At 45.6% G+C, this 18,757-nt stretch overlaps 1 protein-coding gene across 2 annotated transcripts in view; it reads left to right on the top strand.

The window, feature by feature from the left end:
* DOCK1 (dedicator of cytokinesis 1) overlaps positions 1-18,757 on the top strand; it is a 649,074-nt gene that overhangs the window by 248,854 nt on the left and 381,463 nt on the right. For both annotated transcript variants that reach the window (XM_063962225.1, XM_063962224.1), the window contains exon 24: positions 17,271-17,341. In XM_063962225.1, coding sequence (XP_063818295.1) covers positions 17,271-17,341 — 71 coding nt within the window. The remainder of the gene's footprint in view (positions 1-17,270; positions 17,342-18,757) is intronic.

Raw genomic sequence — 18,757 nt, 5'->3', positions numbered from 1 at the left:
CTCTTGCTTCTAAGCAGACTATTGCTAGTTGGATGTGTAATACAATTCAGCTTGCACATTCTGTGGCAGGCCTGCCACAGCCAAAATATGTAAATGCCCATTCCACAAGGAAGGTGGGCTCATCTTGGGCGGCTGCCCGAGGGGTCTCGGCTTTACAACTTTGCCGAGCAGCTACTTGGTCAGGGGCAAACACGTTTGCTAAATTCTACAAATTTGATACCCTGGCTAAGGAGGACCTGGAGTTCTCTCATTCGGTGCTGCAGAGTCATCCGCACTCTCCCGCCCGTTTGGGAGCTTTGGTATAATCCCCATGGTCCTTTCAGGAACCCCAGCATCCACTAGGACGATAGAGAAAATAAGAATTTACTTACCGATAATTCTATTTCTCGGAGTCCGTAGTGGATGCTGGGCGCCCATCCCAAGTGCGGATTATCTGCAATACTTGTACATAGTTACAAAAATCGGGTTATTATTGTTGTGAGCCATCTTTTCAGAGGCTCCGCTGTTATCATACTGTTAACTGGGTTTAGATCACAAGTTGTACGGTGTGATTGGTGTGGCTGGTATGAGTCTTACCCGGGATTCAAAATTCCTCCCTTATTGTGTACGCTCGTCCGGGCACAGTACCTAACTGGCTTGGAGGAGGGTCATAGGGGGAGGAGCCAGTGCACACCACCTGATCAGAAAGCTTTACTTTTGTGCCCTGTCTCCTGCGGAGCCGCTATTCCCCATGGTCCTTTCAGGAACCCCAGCATCCACTACGGACTCCGAGAAATAGAATTATCGGTAAGTAAATTCTTATTTTTTTTCTATTTTTTTTAATTTTATTTTCTAATGCTGCCGTTTACTAAATTGGAATGTTTGGCTCTGTATCGTGTTGGCTTGGTGTGTATGTGTAATTTGTGTTTGTTTGTGTATGTATGTATATTATGTGGGTGTATATGTAAACATATAGTGTGTGTGTGTATATGTATATATATATGTATATATATATATATATATATATATATATATATATATATGTATATGTATATATGTATGTGTGTATATATATATATATATATATGTGTTATACATACACTGGACGTGGGCAGCACAACTGTTGACTAGAAGAGTAAAGTCCCTGTGCCCTCCGGAGGTACTCACACTGATGAGCCCATAAACAACACCCATGGACGGCGGCACTTCAGTAAAAAATCCACAAACTGCAGAATACTGCAACGGTTTGAAGTTTAATGACATCGTCGTCAGGCACGTTGCAGTATTGTGCAGTTTGTGGATTTATTACGGATGTGCCGCCGTCCATACATAAATAATTCACCTGCTTCCTTGTTAGGGGCCATGCTGTTTGAAGTGCCCCGGGCCCCCAATAGTCTTAATCCGGCTCTGGGAGAGGGAGTGGAGGTATCAAGAAGAATTGCGCCTCTCTCTCCGCCTATTAAGTTCCTCCTGGTGGGCCATCTATGAATACTCTCCACCAATCCCCACTTTCCCAGATGTTTTTCATGATAAGCCATTCACATTAAAGCTAATGCACCAGTCGCTGTGTAAAGGACAAATGGGAATTTTCAGACAGAACTGCAATGATAAGTATACTACAAGGCCCGTCATTTTCAGGAGGCTAATTTTGCCAACTACGGAGAGAGCTTAATTAGACCTTGTTGTAATTTAGTTGCACTCTGAGTTTCTGTACGCCCAAGATATACGATATATGAGATCCACTGGGTGCAGATGGGGGCCAGCGTGTCCCATTATCCCTGATTACAGCATCAAATCTCTTTAGTAGCACAAACCTGGAGAACCGATGTCCAAGACACAGATGGAGCGGTTAATGAATGGAGACCCTGTGGCAGATGTATTAACCTGGAGAAGGCATAAGGCAGTGATAAATGTGATAAACGCACCAGCCAGTCAGCTTCTAACTGTCAATTTGCATATTGGAGCTGATTGGCTAGTGCGTTTATCACCTTGCACTTATCACTGGTTTATCACTTCCTTATGTCTTCTCCAGATTAATACATTTGCCCCACGTGTTTGGATATCTTACGTAGTGGAAAAAGGGGGGGGGGGGGGGGGACCTGGACTGCACATTCTATTACTAAAGATATCAAGAGGTGCTATCATGCTGAGGCTTCTAATACTATGCTGGAGGAAGAGAGATGCAGATGCACACTCCTAGCACTAAGAACACGGATAGTAAAAATAATTTAAATAAACCCTCACAATTAACATGGAGTATAATTGAAGTTCTTAGCACACATTTGGGACTTCATCACATGGGTCCCTAACATTCCTAATACTATCACATCATATAAATTTATACAGGACTTACCTCTAAATAGGGCCTTATCAATGTGTGATCTGAAATGCAGGAACCCAGCTAATTAAAACACCTGAGAGTGAATGGGAGGAGTGCCGATACCAGAGGAAGGAAGCCTTGCCTTCCAGTGTACAATATATACACAAATGTCGTGGGGGGAAAAGGAAGGGGGGGGGGGGGGGGGGGAGGGACCTGGACTGCACATCCTATTACTAAATATCTCACGTAGTGCAAGACCTTGTGATCTTATGGCCTATTACAGTGTTAATAAAGTTTGTGGTGGATAATGGGACTAATTCAGAGTTGATCGCAGCAGCAAATTTGTTAGCAGTTGGGCAAAACTATGGGGGTAATTCCAAGTTGATCGCAGCAGGAAATTTTTTAGCAGTTGGGCAAAACCATGTGCACTGCAGGGGGGGGCAGATATAACATGTGCAGAGATAGATTTGGGTGTGGTGAGTTCAATCTGCAATCTAAAATGCAGTGTAAAAATAAAGCAGCCAGTATTTACCCTGCACAGAAACAATATAAGCCACCCAAATCTATCTCTCTCTGCACATGTTATATCTGCCTCCCCTGCAGTGCACATGGTTTTGCCCAACTGCTAAAAAAATTCCTGCTGCGATCAACTTGGAATTACCCCCTATGTGCACTGCAAGCGGTGGGGAGGGGAGATTTAACATGTGCAGAGAGAGTTTTTGAGTGGGATGTGTCCAAACTGAAATCTAAATTGCAGTGTAAAATAAAGCAGCCAGTATTTACCCTGCACAGAAACAATATAACTGACCCAAATCTACTCTCTCTGCACATGTTATATCGCCCCCCCCCTCCCTGCAGTGCACATGGTTTTGCCCAACTGCTAACAAATTTGCTGCTGCGATCAACTCTGAATTACCCCCAATATGTGGTGATCATATCATTTAGCTCAGTTAATATGATCTTTTTGCAGCAGGCGGGCTGGCAGTGAGAGCTAATGCATACCTCCCAACTATCGTTTTTTAGGGACTGTCCCGCTGTCCCACCCGCAGGCCGCAGTGTCCCGCGGTGGGGGGACGACAGTTGGGAGGCTCTGTCTCTCGCTGTATGCGCTCAGCATCTATTCAGTGTAGACAGAGGGAGAGAGGGCATGCCAGCAGCTCACAGAGCGCTGGACATGCCCCCTCAGTGACGAAAACGGGGCGTGGCTCGCGATTGCAGGTCCTCCACAAAACCATGCCCCTTTTCTTAGGCCACACCCCTTTTTGGGAGCGCGCGTGGCTTCGCCGCGTGTGTGTTCCTCTTTGTAAGTATGAAAAGTTGGGAGGTATGGCTAATGGTTCAGGCAGGATAAAAGCAGTGGGAGGGTTGGCATGGAAAGTTTTTGAAGACAGTAGTTGGAATAAGATAACAATTTGTACAAAATCAGGGTTTGCCCCTATGTATTGGAACAGGACTTTTAATTTTTGCTTGGCAAGGTGAAGGTTAAAGAACAACTTGTTCTCTGCATGTAGGATGACAAATTGGGCATTGCTTATTTTTTGCCTTTTGAGCTTGGGTTTTATAAAGGTTAAATGGATTGAAAAAAAAAAAAACACAGGCTCTGGTAACTGTTCATATGTCAATAATCGTGAAATTGCAATAGAAAAACATTATGTATCAAAATAGTTTGCTGAGCCAAGAAAGAAAACTGTAAATTACCTCGGGCTATTTAAACCTTTTCTTTTTCCCAGGGTAATAAGCAGAGTTTAAGATTTCTTGCTTTTCAAGTACTGATTAGCATGTCAGTGCAGCAAGGGGAAAATCCAATGATATATTTGATTAATATCAGACTGCGGAGATGGCGGAATGGATTAGCTGCTGTGCTGGGGGAAGGGGTTTAGAGGAAAAAAAAAATCTATTGAGCAATTCACGTCGGGCTGTTTTGGTGCCTGAAACAAGTAAAACATTTCTAATCACGGAATGACTTATAGGTTTATGTAAATGGATTTTGTATTCATCTCCAGCACTTAAGAACTTAAGGCCAATCAATTCCCTTTGAAGGCTTCATTTGTATATAGCATTACATTGCCATTCATATTGTGTATTGGCGATGCATTGACAAGTATTGATCACGCGTTTAGATTGTGATGGAAGTTTACACTTTGATTTTTGCTAGAAGGAGAAATAGAAGAACTTGAGATTGCTCTCTCCAGGGGGTGTAGTATGGTATGCCGGCGGGCGGGCTCCCGGCGACCAGCATACCAGTGCCATACCGGCGCCGGGAGCCCGACCGCCGGCATACCAACAGCGTGGCGAGCGCAAATGAGCCCCTTGCGGGCTCGCTGCGCTCGCCACGCTGCGGCCACGCTATTTATTCTCCCTCCAGAGGGGTCGTGGACCCCCACGAGGGAGAATACCCGTCGGTATGCCGGCTGTCGGGATTCCGGCGCCGGTATACTGTGCGCCGGGATCCCGACAGTCGGCAACCTGAAGACCACCCTCTCCAGGTACATGTATTTTGTATACAGGGCCAGTGTCGGACTGGCCCACAGGGGTACAGGGGAAACCACCGGTGAGCCCCACTGCCTGGGGCCCAATTCTTCCTCTAGGGATCAGGTTCCAGACTGTGCACTTGTATTATACATGGTATGATACGTTGCATTACACTGCACTAAACTATTGTGTATTTCAAGTCTCTGTGGGGGTTGGTCACACTCTTTTTTTTTTTTTTTTTTTTTTAGGTTGACAGCTGGCCTCGCCCCTAAGTATGGGCCCTTTATGCCCCAGTCCGACACTGTACAGAGCTACTGAATAAGAATAGGTATAAATCGCGTTTTCACCTCTAGCAAGGAACGTAATGTTTGCTTAGAAATAAATGAATCGTGAACGTTGGGCTTACTCAAGTGAGAAAGGGCATGCTTACCCATAGCTATCCAGGTTAAATCTATTAATTGTGGTCTGTTTCATGTAAATCAGCTTTTTCCACTTGCTTTATAGTCCGTCATGTCCTAATTTAGTATCCCTACCAAATTTGGGGCCTTATTCAGGGCACAGACCACACAGCCAATGCGTCTTTGTACACGGCAGCTGTGCGATCGTAAGCTAATGGGGAAGGAGGCGTCTTGTGTAAATAAAGGCCCGCTGTTGGCTTCCCCTAATCCGCTGCTGCGTCTGAAGATGCTGCATCGGATCATCTGCTTGAAAATCTACAGCGCTGTTAACGCAGGAGAACTTGTCAGTGCCACGTTCTAAAATGTAAAACCCACTTTTAGAATTTTTAACACATTGGTGAGGAGGAGTCCGTAAGAATCCATACAGCCTATTCTTAATGGGGTTATCGTGCGTCAGTCGAAGATAAATGTGAACACTGAAGTTACCCACCACCTTTCCAGTCATTGGGACTCACACTGGAAAATACAATTCTGTACATATGTGGATCCAAATAATAACAAGAGTGTCGGAAAGAGTCAAATGTCGCTTTAGGCGTCAAACCACCATAACTAGGGCCATCTTAATCCATGGCATTTTTTATTTTATTTTTTTTAAACGAATACTTCTTAGTTTCTCTGACGTCCTAAGTGGATGCTGGGGACTCCGTCAGGACCATGGGGATTAGTGGCTCCGCAGGAGACAGGGCACAAAAGTAAAAGCTTTAGGATCAGGTGGTGTGCACTGGCTCCTCCCCCTATGACCCTCCTCCAAGTCTCAGTTAGATTTTTGTGCCCGGCCGAGAAGGGTGCAATCTAGGTGGCTCTCCTAAAGAGCTGCTTAGAGTAAAAGTTTTGTTAGGTTTTTTCTTTTCAGTGAGTCCTGCTGGCAACAGGCTCACTGCATCGAGGGACTTAGGGGAGAGAAGTGAACTCACCTGCGTGCAGGATGGATTGGCTTCTTAGGCTACTGGACACCATTAGCTCCAGAGGGAGTCGGAACACAGGCCTCACCCTGGGGTTCGTCCCGGAGCCGCGCCGCCGACCCCCTTGCAGATGCCGAAAAGTGAAGAGGTCCAGAAACCGGCGGCAGAAGACTTTTCAGTCTTCATAAGGTAGCGCACAGCACTGCAGCTGTGCGCCATTGTTGTCAGCACACTTCATAGCAGCGGTCACTGAGGGTGCAGGGCGCTGGGGGGGGCGCCCTGGGCAGCAATGATAGTACCTTATTCTGGCTAAAAATACATCACATATAGCCCCTGGGGGCTATATGGATGTATTTAACCCCTGCCAGGTCTCAGAAAAACGGGAGAAGAAGCCCGCCGAAAAGGGGGCGGGGCCTATTCTCCTCAGCACACAGCGCCATTTTCCCTCACAGAAATGCTGGTGGGAAGGCTCCCAGGCTCTCCCCTGCACTGCACTACAGAAACAGGGTTAAAACAGAGAGGGGGGGCACTTATTTGGCGATATGACTATATATATTAAAATGCTATAAGGGAAAAACACTTATATAAAGGTTGTCCCTGTATAATTATAGCGTTTTTGGTGTGTGCTGGCAAACTCTCCCTCTGTCTCCCCAAAGGGCTAGTGGGGTCCTGTCCTCTGTCAGAGCATTCCCTGTGTGTGTGCTGTGTGTCGGTACGTGTGTGTCGACATGTATGAGGACGATGTTGGTGAGGAGGCGGAGCAATTGCCTGTAATGGTGATGTCACTCTCTAGGGAGTCGACACAGGAATGGATGGCTTATTCAAGGAATTACGTGATAATGTCAACAGAGACGGCCGGCAAAAAAAATAGTACCTGTCCAGGCGTCTCAAACACCGTCAGGGGCTTTAAAACGCCCATTTACCTCAGTCGGTCGACACAGACACAGACACGGACACTGATTTCAGTGTCGACGGTGAAGAAACAAACGTATTTTCCTTTAGGGCCACACGTTACTTGTTAAGGGCAATGAAGGAGGTGTTACATATTTCTGATACTACAAGTACCACAAAAAAGGGTATTATGTGGGGTGTGAAAAAACTACCTGTAGTTTTTCCTGAATCAGATAAATTAAATGAAGTGTGTGATGATGCGTGGGTTTCCCCCGATAGAAAATTATTGGCGGTATACCCTTTCCCGCCAGAAGTTAGGGCGCGTTGGGAAACACCCCTTAGGGTGGATAAGGCGCTCACACGCTTATCAAAACAAGTGGCGGTACCGTCTCCAGATAGGGCCGTCCTCAAGGAGCCAACTGATAGGAGGCTGGAAAATATCCTAAGAAGTATATACACACATACTGGTGTTATACTGCGACCAGCGATCGCCTCAGCCTGGATGTGCAGAGCTGGGGTGGCTTGGTCGGATTCCCTGACTAAAAATATTGATACCCTTGACAGGGACAGTATTTTATTGACTATAGAGCATTTAAAGGATGCATTTCTATATATACGAGATGCACAGAGGGATATTTGCACTCTGGCATCAAGAGTAAGTGCGATGTCCATATCTGCCAGAAGATGTTTATGGACACGACAGTGGTCAGGTGATGCAGATTCCAAACGGCACAAAGAAGTATTGCCGTATAAAGGGGAGGAGTTATTTGGGGTCGGTCCATCGGACCTGGTGGCCACGGCAACTGCTGGAAAATCCACCGTTTTTACCCTAAGTCACATCTCTGCAGAAAATGACACCGTCTTTTCAGCCTCAGTCCTTTCGTCCCCATAAGAGTCATATCTGCCCAGGGATAGAGGAAAGGGAAGAAGACTGCAGCAGGCAGCCCATTCCCAGGAACAGAAGCCTCCACCCTTCTGCCAAGTTTCTCAGCATGACGCTGGGGCCGTACAGGACCCCGGGATCCTACAAGTAGGATCCCAGGGGTACAGATTGGAAAGTCGAGACGTTTCCCCCTCGCAGGTTCCTGAAGTCTGCTTTACCAACGTCTCCCTCCGACAGGGAGGCAGTATTGGAAACAATTCACAAGCTGTATTCCCAGCAGGTGATAATCAAAGTACCCCTCCTACAACAAGGAAAGGGGTATTATTCCACACTATGTTGTGGTACTGAAGCCAGAAGGCTCGGTGAGACCTATTCTAAATCTGAAATATTTGAACACTTACAAAGGTTCAAATCAAGATGGAGTCACTCAGAGCAGTGATAGCGAACCAGGAAGAAGGGGACTATAGGGTGTCCCGGGACATCAGGGATACTTACCTCCATGTCCCAATTTGCCCTTCTCACCAAGGGTACCTCAGGTTCGTGGTACAGAACTGTCACTATCCGTTTCAGACGCTGCCGTTTGGATTGTCCACGGCACCCCGGGTCTTTACCAAGGTAATGGCCGAAATGATGATTCTTCTTCAAAGAAAATGGACGACCTCCTGATAAGAGCAAGGTCCAGAGAACAGTTGGAGGTCGGAGTAGCACTATCTCAAGTAGTTCTACGACAGCACGGGTGGATTCTAAATATTCCAAAACCGCAGCTGTTTCCGACGACACATCGGCTGTTCCTAGGGATGATTCTGGACACAGTCCAGAAAAGGGTGTTTCTCCCGGAGAAGAAAGCCAGGGAGTTATCCGAGCTAGTCAGGAACCTCCTAAAACCAGGAAAAGTGTCAGTGCATCATTTGCACAAGGGTCCTGGGAAAAATGGTGGCTTCTTACGAAGCGATTCCATTCGGCAGTTTTTCACGCAAGAACTTTTCAGTGGGATCTGCTGGAAAAATGGTCCGGATCGCATCTTCAGATGCATCAGCGGATAACCCTGTCTCCAAGGACAAGGGTGTTTCTTCTGCGGTGGCTGCAAAGTACTCATCTACTAATGGGCCGCAGAGTCGGCATTCAGGAAGGGTCCTGGTGACCAGGGATGCCAGCCTGAGAGGCTGGGGAGCAGTCACACAGGGAAAAATTTTCCAGGGAGTGTGATCAAGTCTGGAGAATTCTCTCCACATAAATATACTGGAGCTAAGGGCAAGTTACAATGCTCTAAGCTTAGCAAGACCTCTGCTTCAAGGTCAGCCGGTATTGATCCAGTGGGACAACATCACGGCAGTCGCCCACGTAAACAGACAGGGCGGCACAAGAAGCAGAAGGGCAATAGCAGAAACTGCAAGGATTCTTCGCTGGGCGGAAAATCAGGTGATAGCACTGTCAGCAGTGTTCATTCCGACGCCCGGGAGAGTGGGGATTTCATCGGGAAGTCTTCCACATGATTGTGAACCATTGGGAAAGACCAAAGGTGGACATGATGGCGTCCCGCCTGAACAAAAAACTGGACAGGTATTGCGCCAGGTCAAGAGACCCTCAGGCAATAGCTGTGGACGCTCTGGTAACACCGTGGGTGTACCAGTCAGTGTATGTGTTCCCTCCTCTGCTTCTCATACCCAAGGTACTGAGAATTATAAGACGTAGAGGAGTAAGAACTATACTCGTGGCTCCGGATTGGCCAAGAAGGACTTGGTACCTGGAACTTCAAGAGATGCTCACAGAGGACTCATGGCCTCTGCCGCTAAGAAGGGACTTGCTTCAGCAAGTACCATGTCTGTTCCAAGACTTACCGCGGCTGCGTTTGACGGCATGGCGGTTGAACGCCGGATCCTAAGGGAAAAAGGCATTCCGGAAGAGGTCATTCCTACCCTGGTCAAAGCCAGGAAGGAGGTGACCGCACAACATTATCACCACATGTGGCGAAAATATGTTGCGTGGTGTGAGGCCAGGAAGGCCCCACGAAGAAATTTCAACTCGGTCGATTCCTGCATTTCCTGCAAACAGGAGTGTCTATGGGCCTCAAATTGGGGTCCATTAAGGTTCAAATTTCGGCCCTGTCGATTTTCTTCCAGAAAGAATTGGCTTCAGTTCCTGAAGTCCAGAAGTTTGTCAAGGGAGTACTGCATATACAACCCCCTTTTGTGCCTCCAGTGGCACTGTGGGATCTCAACGTAGTTCTGGGATTCCTCAAATCACATTGGTTTAAACCGCTCAAATCTGTGGATTTGAAATATCTCACATGGAAAGTGACCATGCTGTTGGCCCTGGCCTCGGCCAGGCGAGTGTCAGAATTGGCGGCTTTGTCTCACAAAAGCCCATATCTGATTGTCCATTCGGACAGGGCAGAGCTGCGGACTCGTCCCCAGTTTCTCCCTAAGGTGGTGTCAGTGTTTCACCTGAACCAGCTTATTGTGGTACCTGCGGCTACTAGGGACTTGGAGGACTCCAAGTTGCTAGATGTTGTCAGGGCCCTGAAAATATAGGTTTCCAGGACGGCTGGAGTCAGGAAAACTGACTTGCTGTTATCCTGTATGCACCCAATAAACTGGGTGCTCTTGATTCTAAGCAGACGATTGCTAGTTGGATGTGTAGTACAATTCAGCTTGCACATGCTGTGGCAGGACTGCCACAGCCAAAATATGTAAATGCCCATTCCACAAGGAAGGTGGGCTCATCTTGGGCGGCTGCCCGAGGGGTCTCGGCTTTACAACTTTGCCGAGCAGCTACTTGGTCAGGGGCACACCCTGACTGAGGAGGACCGGGAGTTCTCTCATTCGGTGCTGCAGAGTCATCCGCACTCTCCCGCCTGTTTGGGAGCTTTGGTATAATCCCCATGGTCCTGACGGAGTCCCCAGCATCCACTTAGGACGTCAGAGAAAATAAGAATTTACTTACCGATAATTCTATTTCTCGTAGTCCGTAGTGGATGCTGGGCGCCCATCCCAAGTGCGGATTGTCTGCAATACTTGTACATAGTTATTGTTACAAAAATCGGGTTATTATTGTTGTGAGCCATCTTTTCAGAGGCTCCGCTGTTATCATGCTGTTAACTGGGTTCAGATCACAGGTTGTACAGTGTGATTGGTGTGGCTGGTGTGAGTCTTACCCGGGATTCAAAATCCTTCCTTATTGTGTACGCTCGTCCGGGCACAGTATCCTAACTGAGGCTTGGAGGAGGGTCATAGGGGGAGGAGCCAGTGCACACCACCTGATCCTAAAGCTTTTACTTTTGTGCCCTGTCTCCTGCGGAGCCGCTAATCCCCATGGTCCTGACGGAGTCCCCAGCATCCACTACGGACTACGAGAAATAGAATTATCGGTAAGTAAATTCTTATTTTTGCCTAATTTACATATAAATCTTAAAAATAAGGGGGCATCATATCTGTCTTATATTACATATGCCAGTTTTGAGGGTTTTAATGACTACCGACAGCAGTATCCCAATGGTTAGAATCCCGACACATTTAGGTAAGTAGGCTAACCCTACCCTTTACCCTCCCCTTAACCCTAACACTCCCTACCCTACCCTACTTCTGAGCGGTGTCGGGATTCCCTTGCCAGTCTTCTGACCAACGTCATCCTGACTGTCAGGATACCAACGACATCCCATTTTAACATGTTTATTACATGGGGTGTGGTCAACATGTCGACAGTCAGTGTCAACACATCGACAGTTATATCATGAACATTATTGAAATGTTGACATGTTTACAGTGTCGTCATTGTAAATGTGAACCAGTGAAATGCTGATATTTTGCGACATGCCGACATTAGGGTTTATGGTAATTCTTGCCAGAGTAGCCGCACCGCCAATTGTCAACTTTGTTAGCATGTTGACATTTCGTCAGTGTCAGTACGATCAATGTTAACATGCTGTATATGTCGACATTATGGCCATGTTGAAATTCTAACAGTCGAGAAAATATACTGAACCCTATACATTGTTCAAAGTATGCCTTTTCTACCCAAATACAACTGGAAAAAGTCCCTCCCATTCAGATTATAGCACGGGACTCTGCACACTTCCAAAGTTGGTGACAAAATGTAAGTAGTTTTTTCCTGACATTGCTGCGTTCCATTAATGTATAAACAGTGCTCCCATGGTATAACACCTGCCTATGGGGTCTATTTGTGAAGCAGTGAAAAGAGAGGAGAAGTGAGCCTGTGGAGAAGTTGCCCATGGCAACCAATCAGCTGCTCCTTACAATTGTATAGTATGCCAATTATAAATGTTACTTCAATGCTGATTGGTTGCCATGGACAACTTCTCCACACTTTTCACTGCTTCATGAACAGACCCCTAAATTACAGACCAAAATAGGAGCCGACGCCTAGGACTGCAAGGATGTGCAGCCGTGCCTACGAACCTGGGGCGATGGCTCCCTTATCAGCACCACATTATCGCGATAGGCTATCCACAGCGCGGAACGACCACGAGCCCTATCCCCGTGGCCACGTCGCTTTCATACAGGGGCCCAGCATTTCTCATGGCGGCTCTGTCTGAAATTGCTACTGTGGCTAACACTGCATAATTTGTACAGGTAGACAGGGTGATCAGAAGCAGTTTGCGGTTATTTTATATATTGCAATATCAATAGTGCTGAACGCTTTGTTTGCCCTTACTTTGCCTCTCCTGGAAACTAATCTTGGAAGTAAACAGAAAAGATCACCTTATATGTCAGGCATTTTGTCTGTTACTCAGGTTTAATAACCTGACGGATGAATTCGGTATTTCCATAGTCACAGGGTCTACCACACAGCACAGAAGCCTGCAAGGAGAGCTCGGCGGGAGCCAGGGTCATCTCCAGCCATTTACGTGACCTTGATGTGTTAATGGAGAACATTTTCATTTATAGGACTGCCTGGTCTTCTACCGCTGGGACAGATACCCTAGTTTCTGAGGCATTATTCTTAGTTATAATAATAAATCTGATCTCACTTAGGGTAAATGTTCTCCGCTCTGTATTATTGATGGTATATTTGTGTTAACTAATACCGCAGCTGCTAATTTCAGATAATTCCATGGGGGTCATTCTGAGTTGATCACTAGCTGCAGTTGTTCGCAGTGCAGCAATCAGGCTAAAAATCAGCATTTTGCGCATGCGTATGCACCGCAATGCACACGCGCGACGTACTAGTACAAAGGCATTTGTTGTTTTGCACAGGTTCTAGCAAAGTTTTCAGTCGCACTGACGGCCGCAGGAAGATTGACAGGAAAGGGGCGTTTCTGGGTGTCAACTGACCGTTTTCAGGGAGTGTTTGCAAAAACGCAGGCGTGTCTGCAAAAACGCAGGCGTGGCTGGGCGTTCGCTGGGCGGGTGTATGACGTCAAATCCGGACACGAATAGGCTGAAGTGATCGCAAGCACTGAGTAGGTTGAGAGCTACTCAGAAACTGCACAAACTGTTTTTGCAGAGCTCGGCTGCACAAGCGTTCGCACTTCTGCTAAGCTAAAATACACTCCCCAGTGGGCGGCGGCATAGCGTTTGCACGGCTGCTAAAACTAGCCAGCGAGCGATCAACTCGGAATGATCCCCCATATCTCTTGTTATGCTAATGTAATGTGACTATAGCAATGTATTGATTGTTAAACATTAATTAAAAAATCTGACCTTTTAACTGGGAGTTACTGGCTGTGACGTTCATACTATTCTGGTTCATTTGAAGCCTTCTGTATAGGGCATGTATAATTATTATTATTATTATTTTTACTAATGTACTAAAGAGGAATCTAAAAATCTTCCTTTTCTATAAGTTAAATTGACTTTCCAGATTATTTATTATCACTTCTGTACTAATTGCCTGATTCAGAGTTGTAGGCAGTGGAGCGTTGTCTTGTCACTGCGCATGCTTCATGTGCCGCGATGGTCTTGTGGCGGTCTCAGAGAGGATTTATTAGTGAAGTGAGTGACATGCTGGGACCGTTTGTGGGAGGTAACGGGGGAGTGGTGACTCCAAAACAGACATGATGCGACCGTTTCCGGGGCATGGCACAGCTTGCAACTACGACCACGTACCCAGGAACAATGGTTCCGGCGTCTTGCTTCTTGAGCCCATGCTGTGCAACCACCAGAAGTTCGATGTTTGACGATGTGCATCCGATGGTTGTGTCTTTTATATGCAAGCGGCTGTTCAGAGGAGATTAGTACTATTTGCCGGCGGACGTGATGCCAGCTGTCATGATTCTGACAGCGGGTTCGCGTCCACCAGAATGCCGGCAGTGAGATGAGCGCTAGAAAACCCCTTGCGGCTTCCCTGAGCTCGCCATGCTGCGGGCACAGGTTATATTCTCCCTCTGTGAGTGTCGTGGACACCCACAGAGGGAGAATAGCCTGTGTCACCGATATTCCGGCAGCGGCGTTTCACCCCTGTTGGGATTCCGGAGTCGGTATTGTGACCGTCGGGATCCCGACTGGCGGTACTTTAACTACTTCCCATTCGGAGATGCCTTCAACCGGCGTTTTATTACAAATCCTAGCGGTTGCGACATTTGCATAGGTTCGCACAGAAGCTACGTACAAATTTCCAGCTGGGAAGGCATTAGGTATCTCTGAATACGGCCCTAAACCTCCCCTCCCTTCCCAATACTAGTATATTGGACATGTGGGACCAGTCAGTCAATCCAAGGTGCCAGCAGGATCTATGAAGGAGCAAGGGAAGCCAGATTTGTTCTCAAATGACTTCCAAACACCTGGCGTCATACAGCGTTACATCTGTGTGCTCCTCTCTTTTAGGGTATAAGGAATGGAACACATAGTTTTATTGATATCTGTTTGAAGGACCTCCTCCCAACAGACCTGTTGACCTGTGCATCTAGCAAAAGCCTTCCTTATTTAGAACTATGAAGCAATCGAAAGTCGTGCAGAGCTGTTATATCTGGCTGGCACAATTGCTGTCATTGTAATCTATTGTACTTGTATCTCTACATTGCACTGATCATTTCATCTTGGTGAAAGACCTTTTTATATAACTAACCATTGACCTATGTCACTTAGACCTCTCAAGCGTCTCCATTTCTTTATTGTAACCGTTATACAGCTTTGTACCCAGGCCCAGTGAGCTGATTGCCTCTGCACTGCAACAGCAGGATGGGTTTATGCTGCTGTGCTTTACTTTCCAATTGAATGTACATTGTACTGGGGCTTCTTTTGGTAATCTGGATTTTTTAAATAATTTTTTTGATATTTTTATACATATTTAAACCTTGTCCCATGCCATTTGGCATTTAATTACATGGAAATAAATTGTTGCACTTTTTCATCACAAAACGCCGCATTGATTAATGCATTGCAGTCTGCTGTTTGTGCAAAATGTCTTTAAAATGTCTTAAAGAAGAGTAACCGAACCTTCCCAATTTGCCAGTCCCGTTATGGGTTGTGCTTGTAGGGAATGGAATGTAGTGGATGGAAGATTAGAAGGATCTTTGGGTGAATTGTGGGTGTGGCTTTTTGTGTGGGTGGGGGGGATGGGGGGGGGTTGGCTGGTACGTAGTATATCTTTTGTATTTTGCCTGATAAAATGGATTTCAAAAAGTTAGGGTGACCGCACCCCTCAGTTCACACTGGGCCCTACTTATGATCTCCCTATGGTAAAACCACATTCGCAGATATTTGGTCCCCTTCAGAGATGGATGCAGATGTGACCGCATCTTGTCCCACGGGTGCAGTTTCTCTATCTGAGTATGGCCTCTTGTGTCAGCAGTTCTGCATCTTTGTACACAGCCACTTTCAGCGACACGCCCGCGTCCGTTTCGCCACCCCCCTCTGTTATTTCCCATTATAATTACCTGACCCTGCATCTGATTCTGTGCAGAGGCGCAGTGCGACTCAGATGCATGCACGGTATAAAAAACACTGGTCATTTGTATGCATAGCGCCGCTGCGTCCACCTGTGAGTCAAGCCCATGAGTCGACCGTTGCACTTCAATAAGATTCGTGTTGAGCAAAATTGCAAACAGGCAAAAATAGCATGATCTCAAGCACCTTGTGAGGATTAAGGGGGGTATCCAATTAGCCGTGGTAATTTACTGCGGGTAATTGCATCGCTGGGGGCGCCTCAGGCAGGCTAAATAAAATACCCCAAAACAGCTCCATTTTCGGAGATATGGCCAAGAAAACACACAGGTTTCACTGAACCTGTGTATGTTCATGAGAAAATGTTATTTTTTTATGGGCGATCTAATTGGATAGCCTGTAAAAAAATATATAGATGAAACGGACATTTTTCACACAATGGGGCAGATGTATTAAGCCTGGAGAAGTGATAAACCAGTGATAAGTGCAAGGTAATAATGCACCAGCCAATCAGCTCCTAACTGTCAATTTACATATTGGAGCTGATTGGCTGGTGCGTTATCAACTTGCACTTATCACTGCTTTATCACTTCTCCAGGCTTAATACATCTACCCCCCAATGCTTTATCGTGCCGAATTGGATACCTCCCTATATGGGGCTAAAAAAAAAGATTTATATACCCATCAAAGTTGCTACGTTCTTGATATATGGTGTTCGATGTTACTGCTAAAGAGAAATGTAGACAGACCACTAAAAATGTGTTATTGAAGACCTAGCACCGGAGCGTCAATGTTCCTTGCCTCTTCCTGTATGCTGCAATGTCTATGTGATGTCATCATTCTTCTTTATCCGTGGCATTTATTTTTGATGTGACCATAGTTCAGTTTAGACATTTAGAGAATGATTGTTAAGGGATGTACCATCATAATGACAGATTTAAGCTGGGTGCACAATAGGCGATATACTCCATGAGCGATATCACTAGTGTTTTCCCTTGAACTCCCAGACAAACGATATTGTGCATACACAGTGAACGATATCGTACAGTGGCGTCACCCGGCCACCACCCCGAACTTGCAGTTTCGGACAATATAGCCAAAATTTACCTGCATGTACAGATGACGGAACACCTCGCTAACAACCCACAGGAGCGCGCATCGTTAACGATCTTGTGCGTACACACTGGAAGAAATGACAAACAATATCGATCAGAAGGGTGAAAATGAGCGATATCGTTTAAAATATCGCCTAGTGTGTACCCAGCTTGTGCGAAGGACAGTCCATTGTTATTTTTAAGTGCCAGTCATGCAACATGCAGTTTTCATAGGTCGAAAGAGATTGTAAGCTTGCGAGCAGATCCTTCCTACCTCTGACTGTTTATCACCCAGTTTGTTATATCATTGTTATTTCCAATTGTAAAGCGCAACGGAATTTGCTGCACTATACAAGAAACTGTTAATAAATAAATAAGAGGTGGAAGCCGCTTAGTGGAAATTAATGAGTACAATTTTGATTTTATTTAGGGTGCTGCACTGAAATATCTGCCCACCATTGTAAATGATGTGAAACTGGTCTTTGATCCTAAAGAATTGAGGTAAGTGGCATGCCGTCCTTATCCTCTTAACGATGTTGTATTTTCCCTACAATGAGTTCACATGCTGCTGTTTCTATGAATCCTCATGTTGGATGGCCCATAGGAATTATTTTTATATTCGCTTTTGGCATATACTGTATGTTCTAGTTATTTTTTTGTTGTTGTATTATGTTTGTTTTTACATTGGAATCCACTTTATTTATTTATTTTTGTATGGTAGTGTCCATAGGGGTCTCCCAAAATCTCAGTGAGCCACTAACCTGAGTTTATCAGAACTCCATATTTTTGAGTTACAGTGACAGCGGGTGAATGTTATGTGCCTATATCAGGCAAGTTCCTTGTCTTTATGGGGATCAGTATGAAGTACCTACAATCAAAATCCCGATAACAATTGACCGACGGTCAAAATCCCGACAAGGTCAAAATACTGACATTTAAAATCCCGAAAAGGTCAAAATCCCGACATTTAAAATATCAACAGGTCAAAAAGTCGACACAAGTTTTTCATTGTTTTTTGGTGTGTATGTCGACATAGGTTGACATGGACACCGTATAAGTGTATTGTGTCCCCTCGCATGGCTCGCCGCGCTCGGCACACTATTATATTCCCCCTCCAGGTCCACTGGGATGGTGAAGTATGGACAAGTCGGTTTCAATAAACAATCATGAAAAGCTCATGTTGACTTTTTGACCTGTCGACATTTTAAATTTCGTTATTTTGACCATGTTAGTATTTTGACCGTCGGGATTTTGATCGTCTGTCAATGGTTGTTGGGATTTTGACCGTCGGAATTTTGATTGTAGGTAAATTGACCGCATCCTGTCTTTATGCTCTCTGCACTGTACAGTAAGTGTCCTAGTACAGTATATCCACAATTCCACTGACCATGGACAATGGGCCTAATTCAGACCTGATCGCAGCAGCAGCAACATTTTTCTCTAATGGGCAAAACCATGTGCACTTCAGGGGGGGCAGATATAACATGTGCAGAGAGAGTTAGATTTGGGTGTGGTGAGTTAAATCTGCAATCTAATTTGCAGTGTAAAAATAAAGCAGCCAGTATTTACCCTGCACAGAAACAATATAACCCACCCAAATCTAACTCTCTCTGCACATGTTACATCTGCCCCACCTTCAGTGCACATGGTTTTGCCCTTTAGAGAAACATTTTGCTGCTGCGATCAGGCTTGAAATTGGGCCCAATGTACACTGCTCAGCAACTGCAAACATAACTCCATAACTTATAATATATAAACATTTAATTATAGAAAGTTATAATTAATGTCTATATATTATTCTCTTTTAGATTAAGATATTATATAAAGCATGTTGTAATCTAGGTTTACTGGTCTATCTGGGGTTATTATATCCCACCAGGCTACTGAAATTGACTGATTACTGTTTGCAATCTATAT

The sequence above is a fragment of the Pseudophryne corroboree genome, chromosome 3 (assembly GCF_028390025.1).
Source record: "Pseudophryne corroboree isolate aPseCor3 chromosome 3, aPseCor3.hap2, whole genome shotgun sequence".
Lineage (NCBI taxonomy): Eukaryota > Metazoa > Chordata > Amphibia > Anura > Myobatrachidae > Pseudophryne > Pseudophryne corroboree.
Note: the sequence above shows the minus strand (reverse complement) of the source record. Positions and strands in the feature narration are given on the sequence as shown.